The following is a 25,973-nucleotide window of genomic DNA, read 5'->3' as shown; positions in this document are numbered from 1 at the left end:
AGAGGCAGCTGAAATATTTCGTCGTCCGTTTGTGGACCCCCCATAAAAAATATACTATGAGCCCCATATTAATCAACCATTTAAAAAAAGTTACCCCTTATATTAATTTTTTCTTAAAAAAAAATTATTATATTAAACAACATTTAAAAAATAATCCAAAATGAAAAAAAAAAGGTAGACCCTATATTAACATATTTGGTCATAATATCCGTATAAAAAAAATTAACTCACCACATCCAAAATCGGGGGAAAAAAATGAACCCATATTAACAAATGATTTGAAAGCAAAAAAACCGAATTATATTTAAAAAACAAAATCCGTTAAAAAAAATGGGAAAAATATATGCGTATTCGTAGCAAATATAATAAATAGACAAGTAAAAATAAAAAAACTAAATGTTATATATATCGTATTAAAAATGATATATATCGGGCCTCATACTTGAATCCCATATTTAAAAACAAACACCGTTTGGGCCCCATATCTCTCTTCATTTAGCAAACACTAATATAACAAAGATTTAGAAAATTGAAGAGGACAAACTACAAATGTTATATTAATCGTATTTTCCTCTATATATATTTGGTTGCAAACAACATCGAGATTAAAAAAAGTTTTAACTCACCACATCTAAAATCGGGGGAAAAAAGTGGACCCCATCAAGAGTAATATAAGCAATAAAAGAGTTATATTAATCGTATTTTGATCAAACTATATATATTAGACATCATTAAACAACATCGGTGTTAAAAAATTTGGAACTCCCACATCCAAAAAAAAGCTGCTCCTGTTAGTATTAACAAAATATTCATGCTGAAAAAAAAAAATCCATATTTAAAAAACAGAGATTAAACCAGAATGCATAATGGTAAACTAATATAATAAAAATTAAATCAAATTATGATAATGATGTCTATCAATTATTCAAACAAGTTATATATATATATATATAGCATAAAAAAATAGACTTTTATCCTCTACGATTCCCATACTAAATAACACCAAGAATATAAAAAATAAAAATAAAAAGGATAGATACTCAGTTAAACGCTTCATCGTCCATTCTCCCTTAAAAAAAAGTTAATTTTCAATTAAAAATAGTTTAAAAATAAAAAAAAAGAAGAAACTATATAAACCATACAGTTTTTCGTCCTTAATGAGAATGTAAACAAAAAACAACAGATAATTTGAGAAGAAAGAAAAAAGAACTCACCAGTCTCCAAACTCATGGAAAAAAAGCATGTGATCGCCATATTACCTTAGCAATATTATAAAAAAAAAAATTGAACCCCATATTAAAAAAATATATAATATTAAAAAAAGGACTAGCTGGATTTATTCATAGCAAATTCTAATATAATAAATTTCCCAATGTTTGCACTTTGGTTATATTGGTCTCTTTTCAACCTAATATATGTATATATATTATATCCAAAAATATAAGTTTTAAAACTCAGTTTTGTTATCTTTTTGTGGAAAATAAACATCAAATTTTATATAAAAAAAAATTTATGTGAAACCCACCATCTACAAACAATTCATATTAACAAAATCAAGCAATATAAAAAAAACATACAAATGACATATAAAAAAAATAATGTCAAAAAAAAATTTACATGGCTAATATAATAAAGCTATTTGTAGTTAAAACTACAATGTTATATTAATCGTTAATTGAACAGTTGTGTGTGTGTATATATATATATATATTCATAAAAATCGTGCAAATTAATAATGTCAAAAAAAAAAAAAAATGCACCCCATATTAAAAATGTACTTGAATGTATTTCCAAAGTTATGTATTGCAATAAACTGAATACAATTGTTTGTGTATTTATATGTATATGTATATGTATATGGTATGTATAAACCATACAATTTTCTGAATACATATATTTGACTGTATGTTTATTAAATGAATTGGATTTTTAATTTTATTTATTTGTTATGTTTTAAAATAAATATACTTAAAATATATATTTTAAAATAAGATAGAATTTAATTACTTTTTTATTTTTATTCTTACTCCAATAAATGGGAATACCTAATGTCGTAAAAATATATATCAAATGCAAATCAAATAATGAATAAGGTAAATTAGTCAAATCACATTCTAATCGTCGTTTTCTTAAAAAAAATGCAAATAGACAACATGACAAGTAAAATAAAAAAACTACGAATATTTACCAAAAATTAAAAAATAATATTTCTTCGTTTAAATAGAAAATCAATTTCTACTTTGTTTTGTTTTAACATGTAAAATTATTTAATATTTTTAAATTAGAATTATCCAAATCAAAATTTGATAAAAATAATAAGTATTTTACATTTAAATTTATCGAATTAAAATTAATCTTTTCACACATTTTAATATTTAGTTAATTTTCTCAAAAAGAGAGCATAACAAACTGATATATATAAAAAAAAAAGCCTTCTCTTTTAAAAAAATATTATAAATTTGCCTATTACATAGAGAGAGCTAAAAATATTTTTTATGACTTTTGATAGTTGTGCGAGGAACAAATATATATATATATATATATATATATATATATATATATATATATATATATATATATATATAGCTCACCTTGTGACCAAGGAAAGCTGGTCTGTTGATTGGCAAGCTAGAGAGATAGGGAACGCAGAGAAGATGACAAATTAGAAAAGATATGTGGATGTCGCAGTACAGACCAACTAATACTTAAAAGCAAATAAAATTTAGGAATGGGAAGTGGTCCAGCATTCCCACTTTTCATCAGTCATTTGTATGATTTGGCCATTGATAGTTTCAAGAATATTATAGATACATTATACATGGGTACGTGTGCTTTTCCGTGAGAAGTCATTTTCAGACGTAAATGGTAGCACTATAAACTTTTGGGGCAATTTCGCTCAAAGGTTGTGTCCTAAAATGGAAGAAGCTCTAATGCTTGGAGCCGTATATTTAAGGCAGATTGGCCTAACGGCTCCCAAACTTGCATCAAAATTTTAAGCTAGTTATCAAACTTACAAGATTTAAATTTTAACTCCTATGTTCCAAATATAAACACAATTAATAAACGCCATTGACCGTTGAGTATTCATCATGCTTATGAGGCATTTGTCCAGATGATATGGCTAAAGTGTGTGCAATTCACACAAAAGAAATGTGGGTGTGATTGCCTTTATTTTAAAAGGCTGTAATCAGACAGAAAAAAAAAAACCTCCTTTTCTCCCTTCCCTTTCGTTTCTCAATCTTCTTTCTAACTTCAACAACTCTAACGTCCTCCTTTATTTTCCCATTTTCCTTCCTAATTTGATTGATTAATATTCAGTCCGTTAGAATAGATGTTAAAGAGGACATTTATGTTCGGCCGTTATTTTTATATGGATATCCAAGGCCAAGGATTCATTTCCTTGACTCGTACTGATCAGAATTTGATTCCACGAAAAATAGAATAAAAGGTTGTTGAATTAGCCTATTTTACGTGTGCCAATTAATTAAAATATTTAGAAAAATTAAGAGTCAAAGCATTCATTCAGTCAAGAAAAAACGTATATGAAATAACCATAAAACTGGAAAACTTGATTTCAAAGTGTGCTGGTAAAACTTGATTCTATAATTGAAGGTTCGATTAAGCCAATAATTTGTGCTGTTTGAAGTAAAAATTTTCAAGGTCAAAAAATAAAATAAAAAGTTGTTAGATTTTTGAGTGGTTCAGATCTAAGATTTGAAAGAAAAAAATCTAGTTGTCTGTTCGTTGCTTGGAAATGAACCGACTCTTTATGCTTGAAGAGCATCTGAACCTATTGAAGAAAAAGAAATGAGAATTGGATGGCAGAAAGAAGGGATGGGGTCCAAATAGGGGAAGAGAATGATTTTGGAGTATCTTTTAAAGAAATAATGTTGTGTCGAAAAATTTCTGGCGTGATTTGTATATATCAATGTGGAATTTGAAACTTTAGACTCCCTCCGTCCCAAGTTACTTCATATTTTTTGCTTTCCGAGTATCTAACAAGTTGTTATTTGACACTAATTTTAAGTTATTAATTATGGTGATTTGTAATACTTTTTACTTAGTTTTCAAATACGTAAATTTATTTCAAAAAATTTAAAGATTCTATGTTCTTTTCAAAAAATTTAAAGATTCTATGTTCTTACACAGTCAAAATTAAGAATCAAATCTCAAAGAACAAAAAATATCAGATAAATTAGTTTTTAAGTATAATAAAAATAAAGATCTTTGATAAAAAGATGTAAAATTAAAAACAAATTTATAAAGGATTATAAAATTAATTGACCCTTCTCCATTGACAAGAGAAGATAATTGGAAAATTCTAGAAATCAAGGTAAAAATATCGGGTGCGCATAAGCTTTTACCAATTTCTAGTTTGTTCTCCGTTTCAATTTGCTTGACTTTAGGATTAATTTAATAATTTTCAAAACTAAGACTCTTCACTTTATGAATATTAAAGTTAAATTATCCGAAATGTTGTATTTAAAATATCCAAAAAGTCACAAGAAGTACTTTAAATTGCCCTTTTCCTCGTATAAAAATGGCAGAAGAAAACTGTCTACATGTTCTCGAAACTTGGTTTGAATATTGAAATCGAGAAATGAGAATATTTTGGCAGGAAAATACTTGAGAATCTCCCTTCAAATTGTCTTACAAAGAGAGTATACTTTTTAGATTGAGAGACAAGAGGGGGGGTGTTGCCTGGGTAAGCAAACTCGACCTCCAACTCGAAGGTTGTGAGTTTGAGTCACCAAGGGAGCAAAAAGGGGGAGTTCATGGGGGAGGAGTAAAAAAGAAAAAAAATTACGTACTTTTTAGACCAAGACCGATTTTTCAATCATTTAGCATTCCGTTGCTAAAACAAAGAAAGGATACCGTGGGAGGAAGATTCCAAAAGAAAGAGTTGCCACCTACTTACAAATGGAATATCAAAAAAAAAAAAAAAAAAGGGAATATCCATATCCATTAACATGGCATTCTAAAAGGCGAGAGCGTGAGATGAGGTATTAGTATCGAAATATTGGACGTAAGCTTTATGAAACTTATTTTTAAAAATTTATAAATAAATAAAATAACATAAAAATATAAAAAGTACATTAAAGGTTTCAAAAAGTAAAAGTTTTGTGGTTCTGTAAAATTTTAAATTAATGAAATAGAATAATAACGTAAAAAGACATAGAAAGTACATTACTTGAGACATAAAGACATGACAACCTACATTGTGGAGATATATAGATAGCGACTATCTATTTTTCAGACAATATATTCAAATGATATTCACCCCCGCTATATTCTCAATTAGTAAATTTGAGATAGGGTGAAAATCACTTTCACCCCCCAACTTTGAATAATAAACACTTTCCCCCACTTTATCTTATGCAATGACTATTTCACCCTTGCTTTTTTCATTTCTCCATTTATGTAATACATTTTTATATTATATATGATATTTATTTTTTGAATCTAGGTATTTATAAATTCTTATTTAAGTTCATTAACATTTTAAGTATAATAATATTTTCAAGAATTTGTAACAAAATCTAATGCTATTTTTTATGATTATTATTTCGATATCATATGCAGTAAGTATGTATATATGTATGTACATGCATGTGTGTATATTTAAGTTTCACTTCTCTCTTATTCTATATTGTTCATATAAATAAACAAGTTTTGGTTGTCACTAATGGAATATTTTTTAAATTATGATAAAACTCATTTACACTATAAATAAATCATTTTTAAAAATTTGCCTCTATTTTTAATTATTTTTGCATTACCTGCATAGATATATATATATTTATAAAGTTATTATGACCTTTTATTTTTCAGTCGTATAAATAAATATTAAAGTTTTGATTATTTTTTAAAATAATATTTTTTGTTTATTCTACTAAGTTATTTTATTAAGAACATCATTAACTAATATACTCAATTAGTATTTCTCACTTTTTTCTTTGCCTAGAAGATAATATTTATTTTTTATAAGAAAATTGTTACATAAATTAAGAAAATGAAAAATATCATGATTTTAAAGAAATAAAAAAAATAAGACAAAAGTTATAATGCAAGGGTAAAATGGCATTTAAAAAAGTCAAATAGGATAAAGGGGGAGAATGTCTATTGTTCAAAGTTGAGGGGGGAGTTTGATTTTTAAAGCATAGTTGGGGGGTGTAAATGATTTTCACACTTTGAGATACTATGACTTGTTATTTTAGTTCCTTTTCATTTTCAAATTTCTAAAAATGAATAGAACTGTTTATCATTCATTTCTTAAAGAGATAAGGGTCAAAAACACACCTCAACTATCACTTTTTTTTTAGTTTCATACCTAAACTATCAGAAGGTTGAGAACTACCTAAACTATCAATATCTAGTTTTTGCAAAACACACCGCAACTAAATGTGTGAACTCACTCTCCAAAAGGCAAGTGAAGCTGAAATTTTCTCAAAAAAATTATCCACATGGCATAAGTAATGCTCACCTACATGGAAATTAAAAAATAATTTTTTTTATAAAAAAAACTGCATTATTTTTTTTAAAAAAAAATCACCATTTTTTTTTAAATTTTTTTTTAAAAATATGAAAAAAAAAATAATTTTTGAAAAAAAAAATCAAAAAATTTAGAAAAAAAATGAATTAAAAAATGGAAAAGTTGATTATTTTTTTAAAATGTGAAAACTAAATAATCAGTTTTCTTATTTTTTTTAAATAACTTTTCCATTTTTAAAACTATTTTTTTAAATTTCCTATAATTTTTGATATTTTTTTTACCAAAATTATTATTTTTCAGTTTGTTTTTTAAAACAAATAGTTTTTTTTTAAAAATTTCCATGTAAGTGCCATTGTGACATTATTTATCCACGTGGCCAACACTTGACAACATTTTTATATAAAATGGAGAGTGTAGATCACATGCCATTCAAGAATAATTTGAGATGTGTTTTGCAAACTAGATAGTGATAGTTTAGGTAGTTTTCTCAACCTTCTGATAGTTTAGGTATGAAACTAAAAAAAAGTGATAGTTAGGTGTGTTTTTGACCTTTATCTCTTTGTTAAATAAGTTTAAGGATTAGTAATGCTAATTATGGAACTTGACATATGATTTGTGTTAAAATTATTGGCAAGTCCCGAATGTTAAGTATTAACGTGTTTAGAGCTCATAGTCGGACGCTTGAAATGTAAGCCTAGAGCCCGTTTGGATTGGCTTATAAGTTGGCTTATGTTCGTTTTGTTGAAATGTAAAAGTCATTTAGTCTTAAAATAATCAAAAAATAATTCGACCCATTTAACACTTTATAAAAGAAGCCTCATGACGTGTTACAAAAAAAATAAGCTACCCCAACTTATTTTTTTTTTTTTGCAAAATGGTAAAGTTTATCCCAATCCTCTCCTAGTAAAATAAAGTTCCACACTTGAGCCTCATGACGTGTTGCAAATGCTCTACTTAATGGCGAGTCCCCCCAAAAAAAAAAATTAAAAAACTTTTAAAATACGGATAGGAACATAGGCAGTGGCCATAACGCCCCATGTTCTGATAGGAATAAAGCCAGTCACCATAACACCCCATGTTCTTCAAAAGTTGAATGATACTTGTCAAGAGTTCCCTTGGTCAAGCACTCATAAAATATTGCTTAGACCAGTTAAAACCGATATAATACTAATTTGAAATGTTTTCTGCACATAATTCAGTCGATTTTAAACCCATTTATTACCGCATGAAAATGGGTTACTTTGTCCGTATAAGATTTTAAATGGATATATGTATGCACCCAAAAAATAGAGTCTTCTAGAAAACACATATATCAATATGTATGCGCCCTCAAAATACTTATAATTATGATCATTTTATTTTGATTTTGCCAGTCATAAAAAAAAAAAATGGAAACAAATTCTTCAAATATCTCAGGTCCAGGAGTGCATGATAAATGCCGCCAAAGCTCAATATGTATGCGTCTTTAATATGTGGCCAAGTCAATACATGATAAGTAAAAATGAGCGTAGGGAGTATTAATTTAATTATTACATAATAAATTATTCGTTCCGTCCCAAAATAAATGTCACCCTAGTCAAAAAAAATTTATCCCAGAATAAGTGTCACCTTAGAAATTTAAGACAAAAATTGACAAGTATTTTCAATTATACCCTTAGCATTAAAGAAGTAGTCCTCTTTAATATTGCTCAATTCTCAAAAATTAAATAAAAGGTAGTTTAATAAACTTCACATTAAATTTATTAATTTCTTAATGAGCGTAATTTTTACTAGCGTGACACTTAGTTTGGAATGAAGAAAGTACCTTTATATGCTGAAGACATTATATACTAATATAAAATTCTTATCAGTGACCAGCTTATAAACTAAAAGGACTGGCAAATCAATAATGATATATATATACAACCATCAACATTACTATTATATATAAGGGAGGATCTCAAAATTTTGTAGTCCTCACATGAAATTCTTTGTTCATTTTATCCGTAATTAAAGGTTTAATTACCTTGTAAGCTCTCACCTATTTTGGTAAATTTGAATAATTATGTGGGCTAATTAAATTCTAGGAGGGATGATGTGGAAGGGTGATAGTGACACCACAAAATATAATTAATTCAACCAAATTACAAATTGATCCAAAAGTTTATTGTCTTTCTTTTATGTGGAAATGATTAAATTTGTTTCAATTTTTTTTTCTACAAAATTTATTACGGACAAGTAAAAAAGTTCTATACCTTAATACACGCTTAATTTGCAATTTAAAATTATTTTTCATATATAGCTAAAATTGTTTGAACAAAGTAATTAAAAAAACATTGTAGCTCTCCAAATAATAATAATAATAATAATAATTGAAAACGAGAGTAATCATTTTCACATTTTTTTTTTATATATTGAAATGTTTTACAAAAGATGAGATAATCAATGTTTTATATAATTAAGGAGAAATAGTTAGATAAACATGAAACACTAAAACTACATACACGTTTAAGAAATTATAACAGTTCATTAAGAAAAAAAAACTACAATATTTTTAAAGAAAAGGAAAGATTAAAGTAAGAAAAACAAATATTTTCATTAATTTTCCAGTTCCTTTTTGTATGGTTTAATATAAAGAAACATCTAAAGTATTTCCCTGTATCAAGACTTTTAATTATTTACTTTTAAATGCTATCTTTAATTATTTAATTTTGAATGCTATCTTTATTTATAAGTTAACTTCATTGATGTCATTATACAATAATTTGTACCATTAAATATTTTTTTTATATTACTTGAATATCGTAATTATTACTTTTTTCTTCCAAAAAATGGGTTAGCCAATATAAGTTTAATGAAAAAAATTCAGTTGAAATCTAACGTAAGGTAAAACTCAATTTGTATCGGTAAAGATTTCTCAAAAAATGTAGTAAAATAAAAGGGAGAAAAAGCTTTGATGCATGCATTAATTTGGATGAAAATAAAAAGGAAGTCTAAATATATTCTAAAAGATGTTGTTTCTTAACTTACAATTTTTTTTATATAATTAAATATCTTAGAAACATTGAAAAATTGTAACCTACCTTTACAATTGATATGATGATACAAAAACAACACAAAAAGCAAGAGTAGGAAAAAAACATTAAAAATATAAAAAAGAATTGCAAATTTAAATTTTAATGGAGCTTGGGCCCGTATACTTTTGGCTACATAAATTTTTTTAGAATTAATTCCTCGTGTGGTGACTAACTTATCATATTTAGCTACTTCACCCGTCCCAGTATACTTTGACTTTGACCCGGAATTTAAAAAAGAAAGACTTTTGAAACTTGTGATCCAAAACAAGTCATAGATATTTGTGTGACTGTAAATCATTTCATTAAGCGTAAAAGTAGAAGTTTTAAGTTAAATTATTTCTAAATATGAAAATATATCATTCTTTTTTAGACATCCTCAAAAACACTGTATTAAACTATAACAAATTATCAAATTACTTCATATACTAATTTGCAATACTTATCTAATAATTATCTCAAAAATTGTTAACGCTCACATAATAAATTGTGTCTGTAGATTTAAATATTTAGGATCATTTTATAAAGTAGTTATTCAAGAGCATTTTTTGTGCGGGCAATAAAAACTTCAAAACAAATAAATTATCTATGAACGAAATTGAAAAGCAATTCTTACTAGATCCATACTATTGTGAGTCTGTATTCATCATACTTAGGTATCACACTCCATCATATTTCTCATATATAAAAAAGTTGGATCAAATAAACTAAAATGAAAGACATGCATTGTAACATGAATTACTTCTAAATTTGTAAGAGATGAGTTTTTCAAATAGACTAAAGGGATAAGGCATCATTACCCCTCACCTGGGCAGCTAGCTTTTGCCATACGACACACCTTATCTAATGTTTGGTCCTATCACCCCCTAAACTATTTAAAACCGTAATATTTTACCCCCAAATGCCGATGTGCAGCGAGTGAGAGTGTGTTTCACTCTCTTTGAGAGAGTGAGAAACATAAAAAATCGAAAACTTAATTTTTTCTTAAAAAATTTGTATTTTCTTAAAATATGAATATAAATATAGTTTTTCACATTTTAAAAAATAATTAATTTTTTCAAAATTTTATAAAAAATCAGTTTTTTTTTCAAATTTTGACAAGAAAAACACTTTTTCCGATTTTTTTTGAAAAATAAAAGTGTCCTAAGAAAATGAAATCATGAAAATCAAGATCTTTTAAGACATTTTAAAAAAAATAATCAAGCTTTCCATATTATTAACAAATCCATTTTTCCATATTTTAAAGAAAAATCGCTTTTTAATTCGCATTTTCAGTTTTTTTTTTTAAACGGGTTTTAAAAATGAATTTTTTAAAAGAAAAATCAGTTTTTTAATTCGACTTTTCAGTTTTTTTTTTATTTTTAAAACGGGTTTAAAAATAAATTTTTTAAAAGAAAAATCAGTTTTTTAATTCGCGTTTTCAGTTTTTTTTTTTTTTTAAAACGGGTTTTAAAAATAAATTTTTTAAAAGAAAAATCATTTTTTAAATTCTCGTTTTCAGATTTTTTTTTTTTTTTTTTTAAAACAGCTTTTAAAAATAAATTTTTTAAAAGAAAATCAGCTTTTTAATTCACTTTTTTTTTTATTTTTAAAAAACGGGTTTTAAAAATAAATTTTGTAAAAGAAAAATCAATTTTTATTTTTTTATTCTTAAAAATTGACACGTAAGCCGAATATTAAAAAATAAAAATAAATGATACGTAAGTGGAGAGTGTATGTCACTCTCCCATACGAGAGGCATCGCCGTTTTAAGGGTAAAATATTACGATTTTAAATAGTTTAAGGGGGTGATAGACCAAACATTAGGTATGTGTGTCGAAAAAACGCTACTGTTTTTATGGGGTAATGATGCCTTATCCCTAGACTAAATATTAATTATACTTGATTTCTTATACTACTTCATATAGTTTGCACTACTTTTTTTTTAGGGAAAAGACATGTTTTAACCCCCGAACTTCGCACGAAAACTCACTTTAAAGAATTAAACTTAACTTCTATTTATTTACCCCCTTAACAACTTACGTTTCAATTGTTTGCCTAAAAAAATAATACCACTCTCACAATGGGAGTGTATTACACTCGCCTTCACGTCATTGCCACGTCAATGCCACATCATTGCCACTAAAGGCGTTCCACATCATCGCTACGTCAAAATTACCAACACATCATTTTTTGTTTTTCCTTTTATTATTATTTTCTTTCTTTCTTCTTCTTCTTTCTCCTCATCCTCACCCTACTTTTATCAACCACCTACGGGCCGTTACCGCCACCGTTAGTTCTGCGCGCGCCGCCGCCGCAAAAAATTGAACGAACCCCGCTCTCTAAAAAAAAAAAAAAAAATTCATCACCATCATCTTTAACCCACACCCACCACCACCACCATCATCTCCCACCAAATTTCATCAAATTCTTAAAAAGAAAAAAAAAATCACCACCACCATCTTTAACCCACATCCACAACCACTACCATTTCTAGCAAACCCATTTCTTCTACCACCATTATTAGCAAACTCATTTCTTCCATAACTTTATTTTTGAAAGAAAATCAAAATACCCACATCTACAACCACCACCATTTCTAAAACTCATTTCTTCTACCACCATTATTAAAACCCATTTCTTTCATAACTTTATTTTTGAAAGAAAATCAAAATACCCACATCCGCAACCACCACCATTTCTAGCAAACCCATTTCTTCCACCACCATTATTAGCAAACTCATTTCTTCCATAACTTTATTTTTGAAAGAAAATTAAAATACCCACATCCGCAACCACCACCATTTCTAAGAACCCATTTCTCCCACCACCATTATTAAGAAACTCATTTCTTCCATAACTTTATTTTTGAAAGAAAATTAAAATCAAAATCAAAAAATCAAAAAACGGTGAAAATGAAAAAGAAGAAGAAAGCTGAGTTTTTTGGGGGGGGGGGGGGGGGTATGCGGGGAGAAATTGGGGGAGGGGGCTGGAGTGGGAAGAAAATAGCTGGGGCAAAGGGTGGGGGGGGGGGGGGGGCTATGGCGGGGAAGAAGATGGTGGGTGGGGTTGTGGAGTGGGAGAGGGATTGTGAAGAAGATGGTGATAATTTTTATTTTTAATTGTATAATGTTTATTTTATTTTTTAATTGTATAACTTTTATTTTATTTTTTAATTTATAATAATATATATATGAGCGGGTCCACTTTTTTTTTATTTTTCACTCTCTTAATTATTTTTTTTTTTTTTTTTTTTAATCAAAGATTTGGGGTGGAAACAATTAAACGTAAGTTGTTAAGGGGTAAATAAATAGAAGTTAAGTTTAGTTCTAAAAAAGTGAGTTTTTTGCACAAGTCTGAAAAAAGTTAAAAAACATGTCTTTTCTCTTTTTTTTATCTTTATCTAACTATAGCTCTGGTATAATCGTATTTTTCTTTTTGAATTTGTAATTCTACGTTACTTATAAAGTCCATCATAGCAGCATACTAGAACGTACAAACTAACACGTTAGGCCCGCACGGGCGACATCCCACTACTGTATATATAGACAAATGGGTGGAGAACTATTTTTTTTTTTCAAAAATTGTTTTTATTACATAGAAATCAGGGAAAGGGGAAATGAGGGAGGAAGGATTCGAATCCTCACCAACAAAATAAAAGTTCAAATAGCCAATCGAGTAATCAAGTGAGTAGGGTAGAGAACTATGCCAAAGTGTGAGCTTCTAAAAATGCAATGACAAAACAGTCTTTCTCAGTCTCAACCGCCGTAAAGACTTATATTAGTAGGAGTAGCAAATTTGTTTTAACTTCTTGTACTCTGTCCACTAGAACATACACAGAAACCCAATCTCATACAACAAATTATAGTCAAGTTCCTTTTTTTCTTTAGAAGAAAGGCTCGATGACAACGAAAGCAGAGCTTGTTTTCATTCCTTCACCTGGAGCAGGTCACCTTATCTCCGCCATTGAAATTGCAAAACTCATTCTCAACAGAGATGAAAGACTTTGCATTTCTGTCCTCATCATGGAGCTTCCAATGGATTTCGGCGTTCAATCCTACGTCGCATCACTCTCTTCTTCACCTCGCTTGCAGTTCGTCGATATCACCCTTGACGAGAAAACTGTTGCTGGATTCTTGAAAAATAAGGAATCCTTCTTCACTGACTTTATTCAAGGTCACAAACCAAAAGTAAAAGATTTTATTCATAACACAAGCTTTTCTAAATCCGGTTTGGGGTTTTCTCGGCTTGCAGGCTTTGTTCTTGACATGTTCTGTACCTCTATGATTGATGTGGCAAGCGAATTTAGTGTTCCGAGTTATATTTTCCTCACTTCAAATGCTACTTTTCTTGCACTTTGTTATCATTTTGAGTCCCTTAAAAAAGAGCATCATATAGATACCTCTAAGTACAAGGACTCTGATGAAGAGTTAACAATCCCTGGTTTTAAAAACCCGTATCCAGGGAAATTCTTGCCTAGATTGACAACAGATCAAACAACCGCAACGACCTTATTCTTCGATTCTGTAACTCGATTCAAAGAGACGAAGGGCATTATGGTCAACACATTCGCGGAGCTTGAACCTTTTGCTCTTCAGTCTCTTTTAGTTCCGAAAATATATCCAGTTGGTCCTGTGGTGAATTTTAAAGAAGGGGGTCACGGTCGAAACAGCGAATCGGAAACAGAAAGTATTATCAAATGGTTGGATGATCAGCCAGAATCCTCTGTAGTGTTTTTGTGCTTTGGAAGTATGGGAAGTTTTGATGCCGAACAGATCAAAGAAATAGCAGTTGCATTGGAGTGCAGCGGTCACAGGTCAGTGGTGTAGCTAGATAGTCAGTTGAACACCCTTTGATCGTCCGAAAAATATACTCCCTTTGTCCCAATTTTTAATTGTCTAATTAGTTTGACTTGGTAACAAAGTTTAAGGTATAAAATGAGACTTTTGAATCTTGTAGTCCTAAATTAAAAACGTGTGTAATGTATTAAAATATCTTTTGAATCTTATGGTTTTAAACTTGTCATGTAAGATATTTGAATTGTCAACTTATTAAATACAGAAAGAGATATTCTTTTTGCGACAAATTAAAAGAAAAGATAAGACACTTAAATTGGGACAGTGGGAATACTATCTATATAGTAGAAAATAATATTGTGCATATAGGTTAAAAGATATTATATATATATATATATATATATATATATATATATATTAAATTTTGAACACAAAATTCTTGACTTCGCCACTGTGACAGGTTCTTGTGGTCCTTACGAAGACCTCCACCGAAGGGGAAAATGGAGCTGCCGAGTAATTACGAAGATTTTCAGGAAGTGCTACCAGAAGGGTTTATTGAAAGGACAAATGGGGTCGGGAAAGTTATAGGATGGGCACCTCAAGTGGCAGTACTATCTCATCCTGCAGTGGGTGGATTTGTATCTCATTGTGGATGGAATTCTGTGCTCGAAAGCTTGTGTTTTGGAGTCCCAATAGGCGCTTGGCCACAGTACGCGGAACAGCAGATGAATGCCTTCGAGTTGGTTAAACAATTGGGGCTGGCAGTGGAGATTCGAATGGACTATTTCAGGGACTTCGAAGGGAAACATGGGCCTGTCGAGATTGTTACTGCGAAGGAAATTGAAAGTGGCATACGACAGCTGATGGCGGATGGCGAGGAGAATGAAATCAGGAAAAGGGCGAAGGAAATGAAAGAGAAAAGCAGTGCAGCCATGAAGGAGGGTGGTTCATCTTATGCATCTCTTGGGCTTCTAATTGAGGATGTCATTAGTAACATTTCTTGATCATTGGCTGCTCTATCTTTGAATAATTTTTATTACATAATTTCATTGAGGGATAAAGGGAAAAGAACCGAAAGAAAGTGAGAACTGAACTAGTACTGTAACGGATAGTGCGTGGAACAGTGGAAGACTCTCACAAATGTTCTTAGACTATAAACCTTGTGAAATTGGTTATATCTTTTAGAGAGATGCTATCAATATCCTTTTTGCATTACACTTCCACTTGCAAGTCATTATACTTTCTAAAGAAAGATTAAAAAAAGAAATGAACTCTCGAGTGTCCATTTGTTACCTGTTAAAATGGAAAAATACAGGAAATTAAAGGTCATGCTTTCTCGTCTTAAATGTCAAATGTTACGTTCCGGAGGGCCAAGTCTACAGCTCTCGGCATTTGTGCTTCTTTCGTTATGTGAAAGTCCAGAAATTGTTTAACTTTAGGTATGCAGGAAAAAATATCCTAGTCTAGACTAGTAGTATATCAAGGACATAGACTAATTTCAATTGTATATAAATCATCATAATATCGTACTATATTATAAGTGGAAAGCCCCAAAGTAAAAAATTGAAAGATCTAAATAGCCTTCAAAAATTGAACAATTAAATTAGCCTTTAATCAAGCTTTTTCTTCAAGAACATTTGAGTGCAAAGATGCATTTATGCGATCTTTAAATATAACAAATGAAAAGTTTAATACAAATCAATATCATAAAAAATAAAATAAGTAAAATAAGAACGTCGGAGCCGTATGGCCATAGTAAAGACAAGTGGTTGGATTTCATTTAATGCAGTCTTCTCTATTCATTTGAATATTTTTCTCTTCGCTCATTGAATGTTCTTGTCAGGGGTGTTCAAATGAGATCGAAAAATCGATCCGAACCTAAAACCAAATCAAACCGACTTAATAAACTGAAAACCGGCTTGTTTTGACTTGATTTGGTTTTAAATTTTAAAAAATCGATAACATTTGGTTTGGGTTGGTGTTAAACCAAAAAAACCCGAATCAAAATCGAACCAAACCGATACATACATACATACACTTTTCTTACCGATACATACATACATACATACATATATATTATATTAAGTCCAATACAAATTCAAATAATTAGTAAGAAAAGTGTAGCCCATTTAAGTTTAAGGTAAAATAAAAAGAAATTTGCTAAAGGTAAAATAGAATTTCTCCCTTATTCAGTTTTATGGTTCCCACATTTACATGGCATCTGAATTACTACTAATAAGCTAGCATTTTAACCGTAACAAATTAAAGGGAAGAAAACGACACAATTGGAATTTAAAAAGATTTGGTAGATGATTTTGTCTTTCTGTTTATCATTTTTTGTTTTAACTTTTATGCTTTCTTCTCAATGCTTCATAAACACGATGAACCTAGATAACAAAAATTTCGGAGGGGCTGCGTAATATCAAAAGGCTATATATAGGGAAGTAACTACAATCATGAAAAGTAAATGTTATGCTTTTATAATTCCTATACCCATAGCCATAAGCCTATACCTATGTAAAGTTAATGAATTAGTTAAGAAGATTCTTAGATTTGAATGGATCACTGTCAAAGCCGTATTTAGTTACCATTTGATTCAAAGGTTCTTTGTATTAATACATTCTTAAAAAAATTCTTTGTATTAATACATTCTTAAAATCCGAAAAAACCCGCAAAAACCGAACCAAACCGATAAAACCAACAAAATCGAAACCGATAGAATTTATACTTTAATGGTTTGGTTTGGTTTGAATATTAGAAAAAACCGACTTAATAGATTTGGTTTGGTTTTAACCAAAAACTGAGTCAAACCGGACCATGAACACCCCTAGTTCTTGTTTACCCCGAATTTAGGTAATTAATTGAATTTGTAAGTGAGGTATAGGATATGTGGATGAACTTTAATCTATTTTGGGTTTATAGGAAAATAATTATAGATTTGCGTGTTATAGCATGTGTATGTGAACATATGCGTTAGTGATTCGAATCAAGATACAAATGTTTATGATTAAGCCAACTATATTGGAAGAATAAGCATAAAGTGCCACCGATCCTAACGAAAAGAAGAGAGCTTCAATATATAATTTCTATTACAATGTTCTTGATCTTGAAAAAGCTCACCCTTAAAAGTAGGGAAATGCCTCCTATTTATAGTTTTGCCTTATGGGCCTTGCATACAACATAAAGCCTTTTTCAGAATAAAATAAACCCTAAAAGGATAAGGTTGGGCCGTACGGTCTGACACCCGTACGGTCGTCGATACAATGTGACAGAACGATGTTGAAGCGTGGCTATTTTGTAACTGATTAACCGGACTAACGGCCACGATCAACTCGGTCATGCTGAAACCGGACCAACGGCCACGATCAACTCGGTTATGCTGAAATCGGACTGGCTGTGATGCGGAGTTTGGTTCGGTGATACTGGACCAAACAGATTTGCTTCACTTTTCTCAGGTCAACCCGGCCGGTGCAATATCACCAGTTCTAAGGGAAGACTTGGTGATCACGCCTGTCTCTTCTTATCTCCGGTCCTCGGTCTTACCGATCTTGCATATATCCGATTTTTACCGTATACAGATAGTCCCCACACTTCCCGGACCGTAGTTTTACCGGAGTAACGGGAAGTGGATGAATCACCAAACCGGTGGTGCCATAAGCCCGTTCTTATCTTTAAATTTTTGGCGGGAACAGTTGTGTCACGTCCCTCAGCCGTCAGCCACTTGTCTCACCCCGAGTGGTCGACTTTGGCAACCGTCGTAACGCACGTCTCTTCAACTCACGTCTCATTAATTGTGGGACACGTGTCACCCCGGTTCGGCTTCGTAACCGTTTCAGTCCCCCATGCCTATATAAGGCTTTTAACCCTCTCATTTTACCACTTTCACTTCTACTTCTTACTTCTCCACCTCTGATCGTCTTCCTCTTCCATTTTCTTACTTATTTTTGATTGCCAAAACAGACCAACTTTGTCAACTTCTCCATTGTTGTTCTTTGATCGAAAGTGCTGTTGCGTTTCTCCTCTCACTTTGCTATTTTGAAAATCTCTCAACTGCCTCTTCACTCTTATTATTTTTTGTAACTTGTTCCTTCTCCCTCATTCGAGTTCACCGAACCTCCTTTTTTATTATCTAATTCAAATGTCTGCCAACACCGAAACCACCTCCCGTGATGTTCCCTCAGGTTTTCTCAAGGGGCCGAGCCAACTTCACAACCCGTGGGTAAGACCGTCGTGAGCCTACCGTTTTGGACATAGTACCGTCCAAACCCAATTATAACAAAGAGTTTGAAGTTGAGAAACCTTCTTCGGTTGCGGATAGAGGGTTCGATGTAAGGCGATACCCATCGTCCATTACTGAAGATAAACTCGACCAAGTCCGGGCTCACTACGGATGGGATAACCGTTCAGTGCAAGTGTTTGCACCCGGGCTCGACGAATAGATCACCGATTACAGGGAGGGCTTCCTGTACGTTTATATTTATCCCTTTACACTCAAGTTCGACCCCCCCAATCGACCCGGTTATATTGGATATGTGCCGGACATATAATGTGACCCTGGCCCAAATTGGCCCAATAGTCTGGAGGACTGTGGCCTGCCTCCGGTTGTTGGCCAACGACGTAAAAAGGGAGTTTACAGTGGCTCACTTCATCCGTTTATATTCTCCGAGGTTCTTTTGAGGGGGTGTGATCAAGCTCACCAAGCGAAGCCGAAATCCGATCTTTTCGAAGATGGATGAAGACAGGGACCGAGGTTGGCTAGAGCGCTACGACCGGGTGAGGACCGCAGACATTATTTCAGTCGACTATATGCCCTTTCCGGAGAGGTGGAATGATAATCATAAGTTCCTCAGTTCCTTCTTCAATAATTACCCTTGAACGCTTTGTTAAACACTTGCCCCCTCGTATTAAAACGGTTTCTCCCCTTCTTTATATCAGCCGTGGCATGGATACCTCCGGCTGTCCGGAACATGAATGAATGGGTTGGAGCTCTCCTCGATCAGCACACCCATGGAGAACTGACATACGGGGAACCCGTCGCGTGGCCGATGGATCGCCCAAAACTACGGTAATATTCTGCTTGATTTGGAACACATTATATCCTCATCTTTTTCTTTTCCCTTTTATAACATTTTCGGTATTCAGGTTTACCCAAGGGCTTGGTGGACCCAAGACAGGAGCCAGCAGCCGAACCCGCTGCGCCGGCACCCGAATTTGATTCAACGGGTACATCCCGTATTATTGCTTCTGCCAACAAAAGGAGGAGAAACCCCTCGGACAAAGGGCAGAAATCGAAAAAGAGGGCAAGAAGCGTCGTTCGGACTCTAAGAGACAAAACAGAGCCCGATTTCCTTATTCGGAGGGTCGGTGTGACTCCCTCCGTTGACTCTATATCGGAGGAGGATACAACCATTACGCCATTTCCTTCAGCCGAGGAAGAACCGTCGGCCCCCGACATTGCACAGGCTGGGGAAGAAGTTCTTTACCCGACCTCTAAGGTCAATTGAATATGTTGACATTTCAGGTGATGCTTCATCCGAGGAGACCCCCCTGCAAAGGACTAGAAGATCCGGGCATGCACCAACTGCCGAGGCCGAACAGAGGGCTGAGCCGGTCCCCGAGACCGAGGTTCCATTGGATAGCGGTTCAACACCTGCCGGGGACCCAACTACAACACCCGAGGCACTCTCGCTCCCTACCGAGGCCGCCGGGAGCTATTCCGCTTCTCCTACCTCGCTTCCGAGGTCGGACAACCTCGATGATATGTTCTTGGATACCCCTCCCCGCAACCGGGGAGCCGCTTGGTTTTTGACATCTCCCTATCCCTCGAGTCACGAGGGCAGCTGGCCGGGCCACCGAGACTGGTTCGAGAGATAGCCTGGTGCGTATTTTCCCGGCCCCGAGTGTGGAACCAAGAAGGACCAGAACGGTCATGGTCACCGTCCCTGAGGATTGCAACTTTTTTTATCGTCTAGTGAGAGTAGCAAGCTATCTGAGGCCCCTCGTCTCAGACTCGGATAAGCCAAAGATGACTGGAGTCCCCTGGCAAAGTCTCATTAACGAGGGCATGCACGCGGGCAATCGAGTTAGCTTATCAGCCTATCCTTGCATAATTCAATGTGAATTTTAGCTTCTCGTTTATCCAAGTTTAACTTCTCGTTTCTTTTACAGAGTGTGGTGCTCGTCAATGAAGCCTTCATCCGTGCTCAGCAAGAAGTTGACGACCTTAAGGGCCAGCTGGATGCCCAGGGTCGAGAAACGGAGAAGTTCCAGCACCTTTTGCAAGTGAAGGAGGATGAATTGAACCGAGCTGTTGCCCTTTCCAACCTTCAACCCGAGCTCGAAGCTCAAGGTCGAAAACCTTCTGCTAAAGGATGAATTGGCCGGGATGGTCGAGAAGAACCGGCTTTTGGAAGCGGACAAGTTCGCTTAGCCAAGATAATGCTCGTTTTTCTTCGAGGCTTGGTGCGAACTCGAAACCATTATCTCTCAACTCCGGGGGAGCTTGACTTGGTCAAGACCGATGCCGTGAACATGGCCGAGAGGCATCGTCGCTTGAATCCGAGAGTGCTAAGTATAAGGAGAGGATGAGGGTATTCGAGCAAAAAGCCGAGGATAGGGCCCTGAGCATGCGACGAAATAAAACCGAACTCGAGGAGACGGCCGAGGCTAATGACCTTCTCGCAGCCGAGCTCGAATCGGCCACTCAAATCCAAGGAGTCCTCGATGAAGAGAGAGATGAATTAGTGGCCAAGCCGGCCTGGTCGAGGCCGATTCTCGCGTGGGGCCCGCAGGAGTGTGGAGGCTGCCGAAGCTCATACCACGATTGCGGTGGAGTATGAACGGTGGAAGTCCCGGAGGGCCACCCTTGAGCAAGCCGAACATGGTTTTGCGGATCTCCCGGCCCTGATACTCGAAGCTAGAAAGACCGAGGAGGAAGCCAAGAGAGCTCTTGATACCGATTCCGAGGATTCCGAGCAGACAGTATCCGAGCGTTCTGGTTCCAGCTGTACCGGATAGATCAGAGCCTGTGCTTAGCCTTTATTTTGCCTTTGCCTTTTTGGCTTTTTTTTTTTTACTTCGTAGGAATTTCGGGTGTAAAAGACCTCCATATATGAAATGTGCATTTTCCGTTTCGATTCTTTTTATTCTTTTGCTTGAATGCTTGTTTTGACTTTTGCCCGAATTGTCGGTCCGTTTTAAGGACAAGCAGAGACTTGGAGTCATTTTTTTGGACTGTACCTCTTCGTCTGGTACGTTTTATCCGGGAATTTGATCGAGTGGTTTGCCCATGGGACTTATTTATGCTTTGTGAATTCAGACGTCTCTGAATCACGTTAGGCATTTTTAGGGCCGATATTTTTTTGGCCTTGCCGATTTTTAATACAAATAGCTCTCCTATTTGGGGTGTTTATAAGATTTTGGCTCGCTCAATGTGACCTTGTTTCCTTTGTCGAATTTCGACTATAATCCCCGGGGATAGGGTATTTAGTTAAAAATGATGCCGAATTTCGGTGGTAATCACCAGTAGGCCGTTTTAACAAGAAGACACATCCGCAATGAATTTTTAATGATCTTAATATTGCAAGTATTTTCATGTACATGATATGAAGACTTCGTCCGTTTCCTTCGTTTTTGCTTGTGTAGTACTAAGTGACACGATTCGTTCGATCGTTTGGTCCTTACATCGAAACCTAATACGGAAGGTCCGCTTTTAGGCGAAGATGGGGAAATACAAAAATCTCGAGGATTTTTCGGGGTAACATCTATTAGCGTTCGCTTGCTTTGTTGAGCTCCTCCGTTTTCGACTAACCGGGTAAACCTCGATATGAGTATAGTATCTCCCAGTGCTTATCCGAGCCGCAAGATCGGGTAAACGTATCCAAGTCCCCAGCTCGTAGGTGTGGCCCAGTTTCCGAGCATTTGTCCTCGTCTTTATCTAGTAACACGTTGTACTTGTTGCCTCATTAAAAACCTTGCTCAAACCCATTTTTGGGACAAAATCGTACTAAGGAAAAGAGTGCAAAATACGTGTTTTCGTACCTAGCACCTAACTTTATCCCACTCGACTTCCGCAAAAAGAAAAGGTTAATAAACATGTCATTCATACCACCTTAGCAAAGAGATTCCTTCAAACGAGCTTCACATTCCGGGCCATTTCCATGTTAAACCGTTACCATCCACGGATTCCACCGATACGATCCTCGTCTGCCACCTCGGTTATCTTGCACGGCCCTTCGCCCTCGGGACCCGCCACCGCCGGGAATTCTCGGGTGTCTGCTGCAACTCTTCGAAGACCAAGTCCCTAACCGGAAATGCCGAAAATCGTCCTTCTACGTAGTACCTTTTCATTTGTCGCTTCGGCCGCAATACGGACCAACGCGTTTTCGCGAAGTTCATCGTGAGATCGAATTTTACGGCCATGGCCTCCTCGTTTGACTCCTCGGTGGTGTACACGAATCGGAGACTTGGTTCACCAACTTCACGCAATGAAGGCTTTGGCCCCGTAAACCGCCGAGAAAGGTGTTTCTCCGTGCTTGATTTCTATGCGGTGGTTATAAGCCCACAATACCTCCTGAGTACTTCCCTCGTTGATGCTTTTTGATGTTTCAAGTCTTTTCCTCAGATTTTGAATTATTCTTTTATTCGTGGATTTCGCCTGTCCGTTCGCACTCGGGTGATACGGAGTTGATACGATTTTCTTGATCTTCAACCCTTCAAGGAAATCATTGACTTTGCCGCAAACGAACAGGCGAGGACCGTTATCACAAGTTATCTCACGTGATGCCGAAACGCATACAAATAATGTGGTCCCATATGAAGTCAATAACTTCCTTTTCTAATCTTTTCGAAGCGCTGTGCTTCAACCCATTTAGAAATAGTCACTATAAACAAAATAAACGGAGCCTTACCTAGTGCCCATGGCAATGGACCAACAATGTCCATTCCCCACTTCATGAAGGGCCAAGGTGATATCACCGAGTGCAGCAACTCCCCGAGCTGATGAATTATCGGGGCATGTCTTTGACACCCGTCACATTTTCGGATAAAATTCTTCGAATCTTCTTTCATCCGGTTCTAGTAGTAACCGACTTTGATAATTTTTCGGACTAAGGCTTCAGCACCGGAGTGATTGCCGCGCAGTCCCCTCGTGTATTTCTTTCATCACATACTCGATTTCTCCGGACCCAAACACTTGGCCTGTGTGGGTCCGAAGAAAGACCATCGTCACTAATTGAGTAACCGCGCTGCTTTTGTCCTTAGTGACCGTGATTCTTTTGGGTAACTCGGGAGCTTTCCGTCTTGCAAGTAGTCAATGTATTTGTTGCGCCAATCCCAAGTTAAACCCGTTGTGTTTATTTCAGCATGTCCATTTTCTATTGCCGAATTCATCAAGTACACCGTAGTCCCGGGGTTGATTTCTTCCCCTTCGACTGAAGATCCCAAATTGGCCAATGCATCGGCTTCGCTATTCTGCTCCCTGGGTACATGCTATATGGTCCATTTTTTAAACCGGTGTAGTATCACTTAGATTTTTTTCAGATACCTTTGCATCCGTTCATCCTTGACCTCGAAGACGCCATTCACCTGGTTAACGACCAAGATAGAGTCGCATTTTGCTTCAATTATTTCGGCCCCCATACTCCGAGCTAATTCCAAACTGCAACATTACGGCCTCAGCCCCGTTCATTGTTAGTCAATTTAATAGTTCTAATGGATTGTCGATGGTATCCCCGACGGAGTTCCGAGGACGATTCCCAGTCTGTGAACCTTTGAGGTTCGAGCCTCGTCGTCCGTGTGTACCCACCAAATACCGAAGATATTCCCGAGGTTAGCGTGCTCTTTCTTAACCGGGGACCATGGCAGGAGTGAAATGTTTGCCACAAAATCAGCCAATATTTGGGACTTAATGGCCGTCCGAGGCTTATATTCGATATCATATCCGCTAATCTCTACGGCCCATTTAGTTAGTCTACCGATAATTCTGTTTTTGATGTTCTTTAGAGGATAAGTAGGTCACTACACTTATCGGATGGCATTGAAAGTAAGGCCGGCTTTCTAGAAGCACTTACCAATGCCAATGCCAACTTTTCTAGGCGGGGATACTTCGGGTCCTCCGCATCCCCTAAAGTTCTACTCACATAATATATAGGGAATTAATTTTGCACCGATTCTTCTCGGACCAAAATACCACTTACCGCTACCTCGAATACGGCAAGGTAGAGAAAGCCGCTCGTCCGCTTTCGGTGTGCTCTAAGAGAGTGCTGGTCTGGACAAAGACTACCTTTTCAATTCTTTCAAAGCTCTTTGGTACTCCGTGTCCAAACGAAGTCATTATTCTTCCTTAGTAAGGAGAAAAAACGGTGACTTTTATCCAAAAACCGAGTCAAACCGGACCATTAACACCCCAGTTCTTGTTTGCAATTAGTAATTAATTGAATTTAAAGCGAGGTATAGGATATGTGGATGAACTTTTAATCTATTTTGGGTTTATAGGAAAATAATATAGATTTGCGTGTTATAGTACGTGTATGTGAACATATGCGTTAGTGATTCGAATCAAGATACAAATGTTTATGATTAAGCCAACTATATTGGAAGAATAAGCATAAAGTGCCACGATCCCACCAAACAGAGAGCTTCAATATATAATTTCTATTACAATGTTCTTGATCTTGAAAAAAGCTCACCCTTCAAAAGTGAAATGCCTCCTATTTATAGTTTTGCCTTACGTCTTGCATACAACATAAAAGCCTTTTCGTAATAAAATAAACCCTAAAAAGATAAGGTTGGGCCGTACGGTTTGACACCCGTACGGTCGTCGATACAATGTGACATAACGATGTTGACGCGTGGCGATTTTGTAACTGATTAACTGGACTAACGGCCACGATCAACTCGGTCATGATGAAACTGGACCAACGGCCACGATCAACTCAGTCATGCTAAAACCGGACCAACGGCCACGATCAACCTGGCCATCTCGAAATTGGACCTGGCCGTGATGCGGAGTTTGGTCCCATGATATCGGACCACCGCATTTGCTTCACTTTCTCGTGTCAACCTGCAGCTCGGTGCAACAACACCGATTCTAAGGGAAGACTCGTGATCACGCCCGTCTCTTCTTATCTCCGGTCCCTGCCTCACCGGTCTTGCATATATCCTGTTTTTACCGTATACAGTTCTTGCCTCTTTTTCAATTTCCAACTGTTATTTGAAAGAACATTTAATATCATTTCAATGTAAGCCTTTTCGCCTCTTACACCTCTGTTTACCTTTTCATCGGTTAAGAAAGTCACCAACAATTTATATAAATATAGATTTTTAAAACAACACAGTAATCCTATGATCATATTTTGTAAGTTCAAGTTATCCTTTTCTTCTTCAGTTTTTCCTTTTTCCAGAGTTCTTGATTCCCGATTATGTTTTTTTAAAGTATAATACCATGGATGTTTCTATCAATAAATTACATTACTCGATAAATAAAAAAGTTACAGACTATGCTGTTTTTTCTGTTCAGGTGAAGAAGTTGTGATTTTCGTCCTTTTTGTAAGTTTATTTCTCCTCATATATTGTTACTAATATTGTTGTAGTTGAATTTGATTTTTAATTCTAGGCTTATAAATATTAATTCTTAGTTGAAATATTTTTTTT

At 34.7% G+C, this 25,973-nt stretch overlaps 1 protein-coding gene across 1 annotated transcript; it reads left to right on the top strand.

Annotated features, from left to right (window-relative positions):
* The first annotated feature begins 13,233 nt into the window (after positions 1–13,233).
* On the top strand, positions 13,234–15,538 carry LOC132037964 (anthocyanidin 3-O-glucosyltransferase 2-like). The gene is made up of 2 exons (XM_059428677.1): positions 13,234–14,341; positions 14,782–15,538. Exons 1-2 carry the CDS (start codon positions 13,428–13,430, stop codon positions 15,323–15,325), a joined length of 1,458 nt encoding a protein of 485 aa, XP_059284660.1. The 5' UTR covers positions 13,234–13,427; the 3' UTR covers positions 15,326–15,538.
* Positions 15,539–25,973: the final 10,435 nt, after the last annotated feature.

The sequence above is a fragment of the Lycium ferocissimum genome, chromosome 11, assembly GCF_029784015.1.
Source record: "Lycium ferocissimum isolate CSIRO_LF1 chromosome 11, AGI_CSIRO_Lferr_CH_V1, whole genome shotgun sequence".
Taxonomy (NCBI): domain Eukaryota; kingdom Viridiplantae; phylum Streptophyta; class Magnoliopsida; order Solanales; family Solanaceae; genus Lycium; species Lycium ferocissimum.
Note: the sequence above shows the minus strand (reverse complement) of the source record. Positions and strands in the feature narration are given on the sequence as shown.

What these genes read in the sequence shown, in the direction of transcription:
- LOC132037964 (XM_059428677.1), top strand. Translation starts at nt 13,428, where the DNA reads ATGACAACGAAAGCAGAGCTTGTTTTCATTCCTTCACCTGGAGCAGGT. An exon ending in TTGGAGTGCAGCGGTCACAG is followed by an intron (nt 14,342 to 14,781) that starts GTCAGTGGTGTA and finishes CCACTGTGACAG; the next exon opens with GTTCTTGTGGTCCTTACGAA.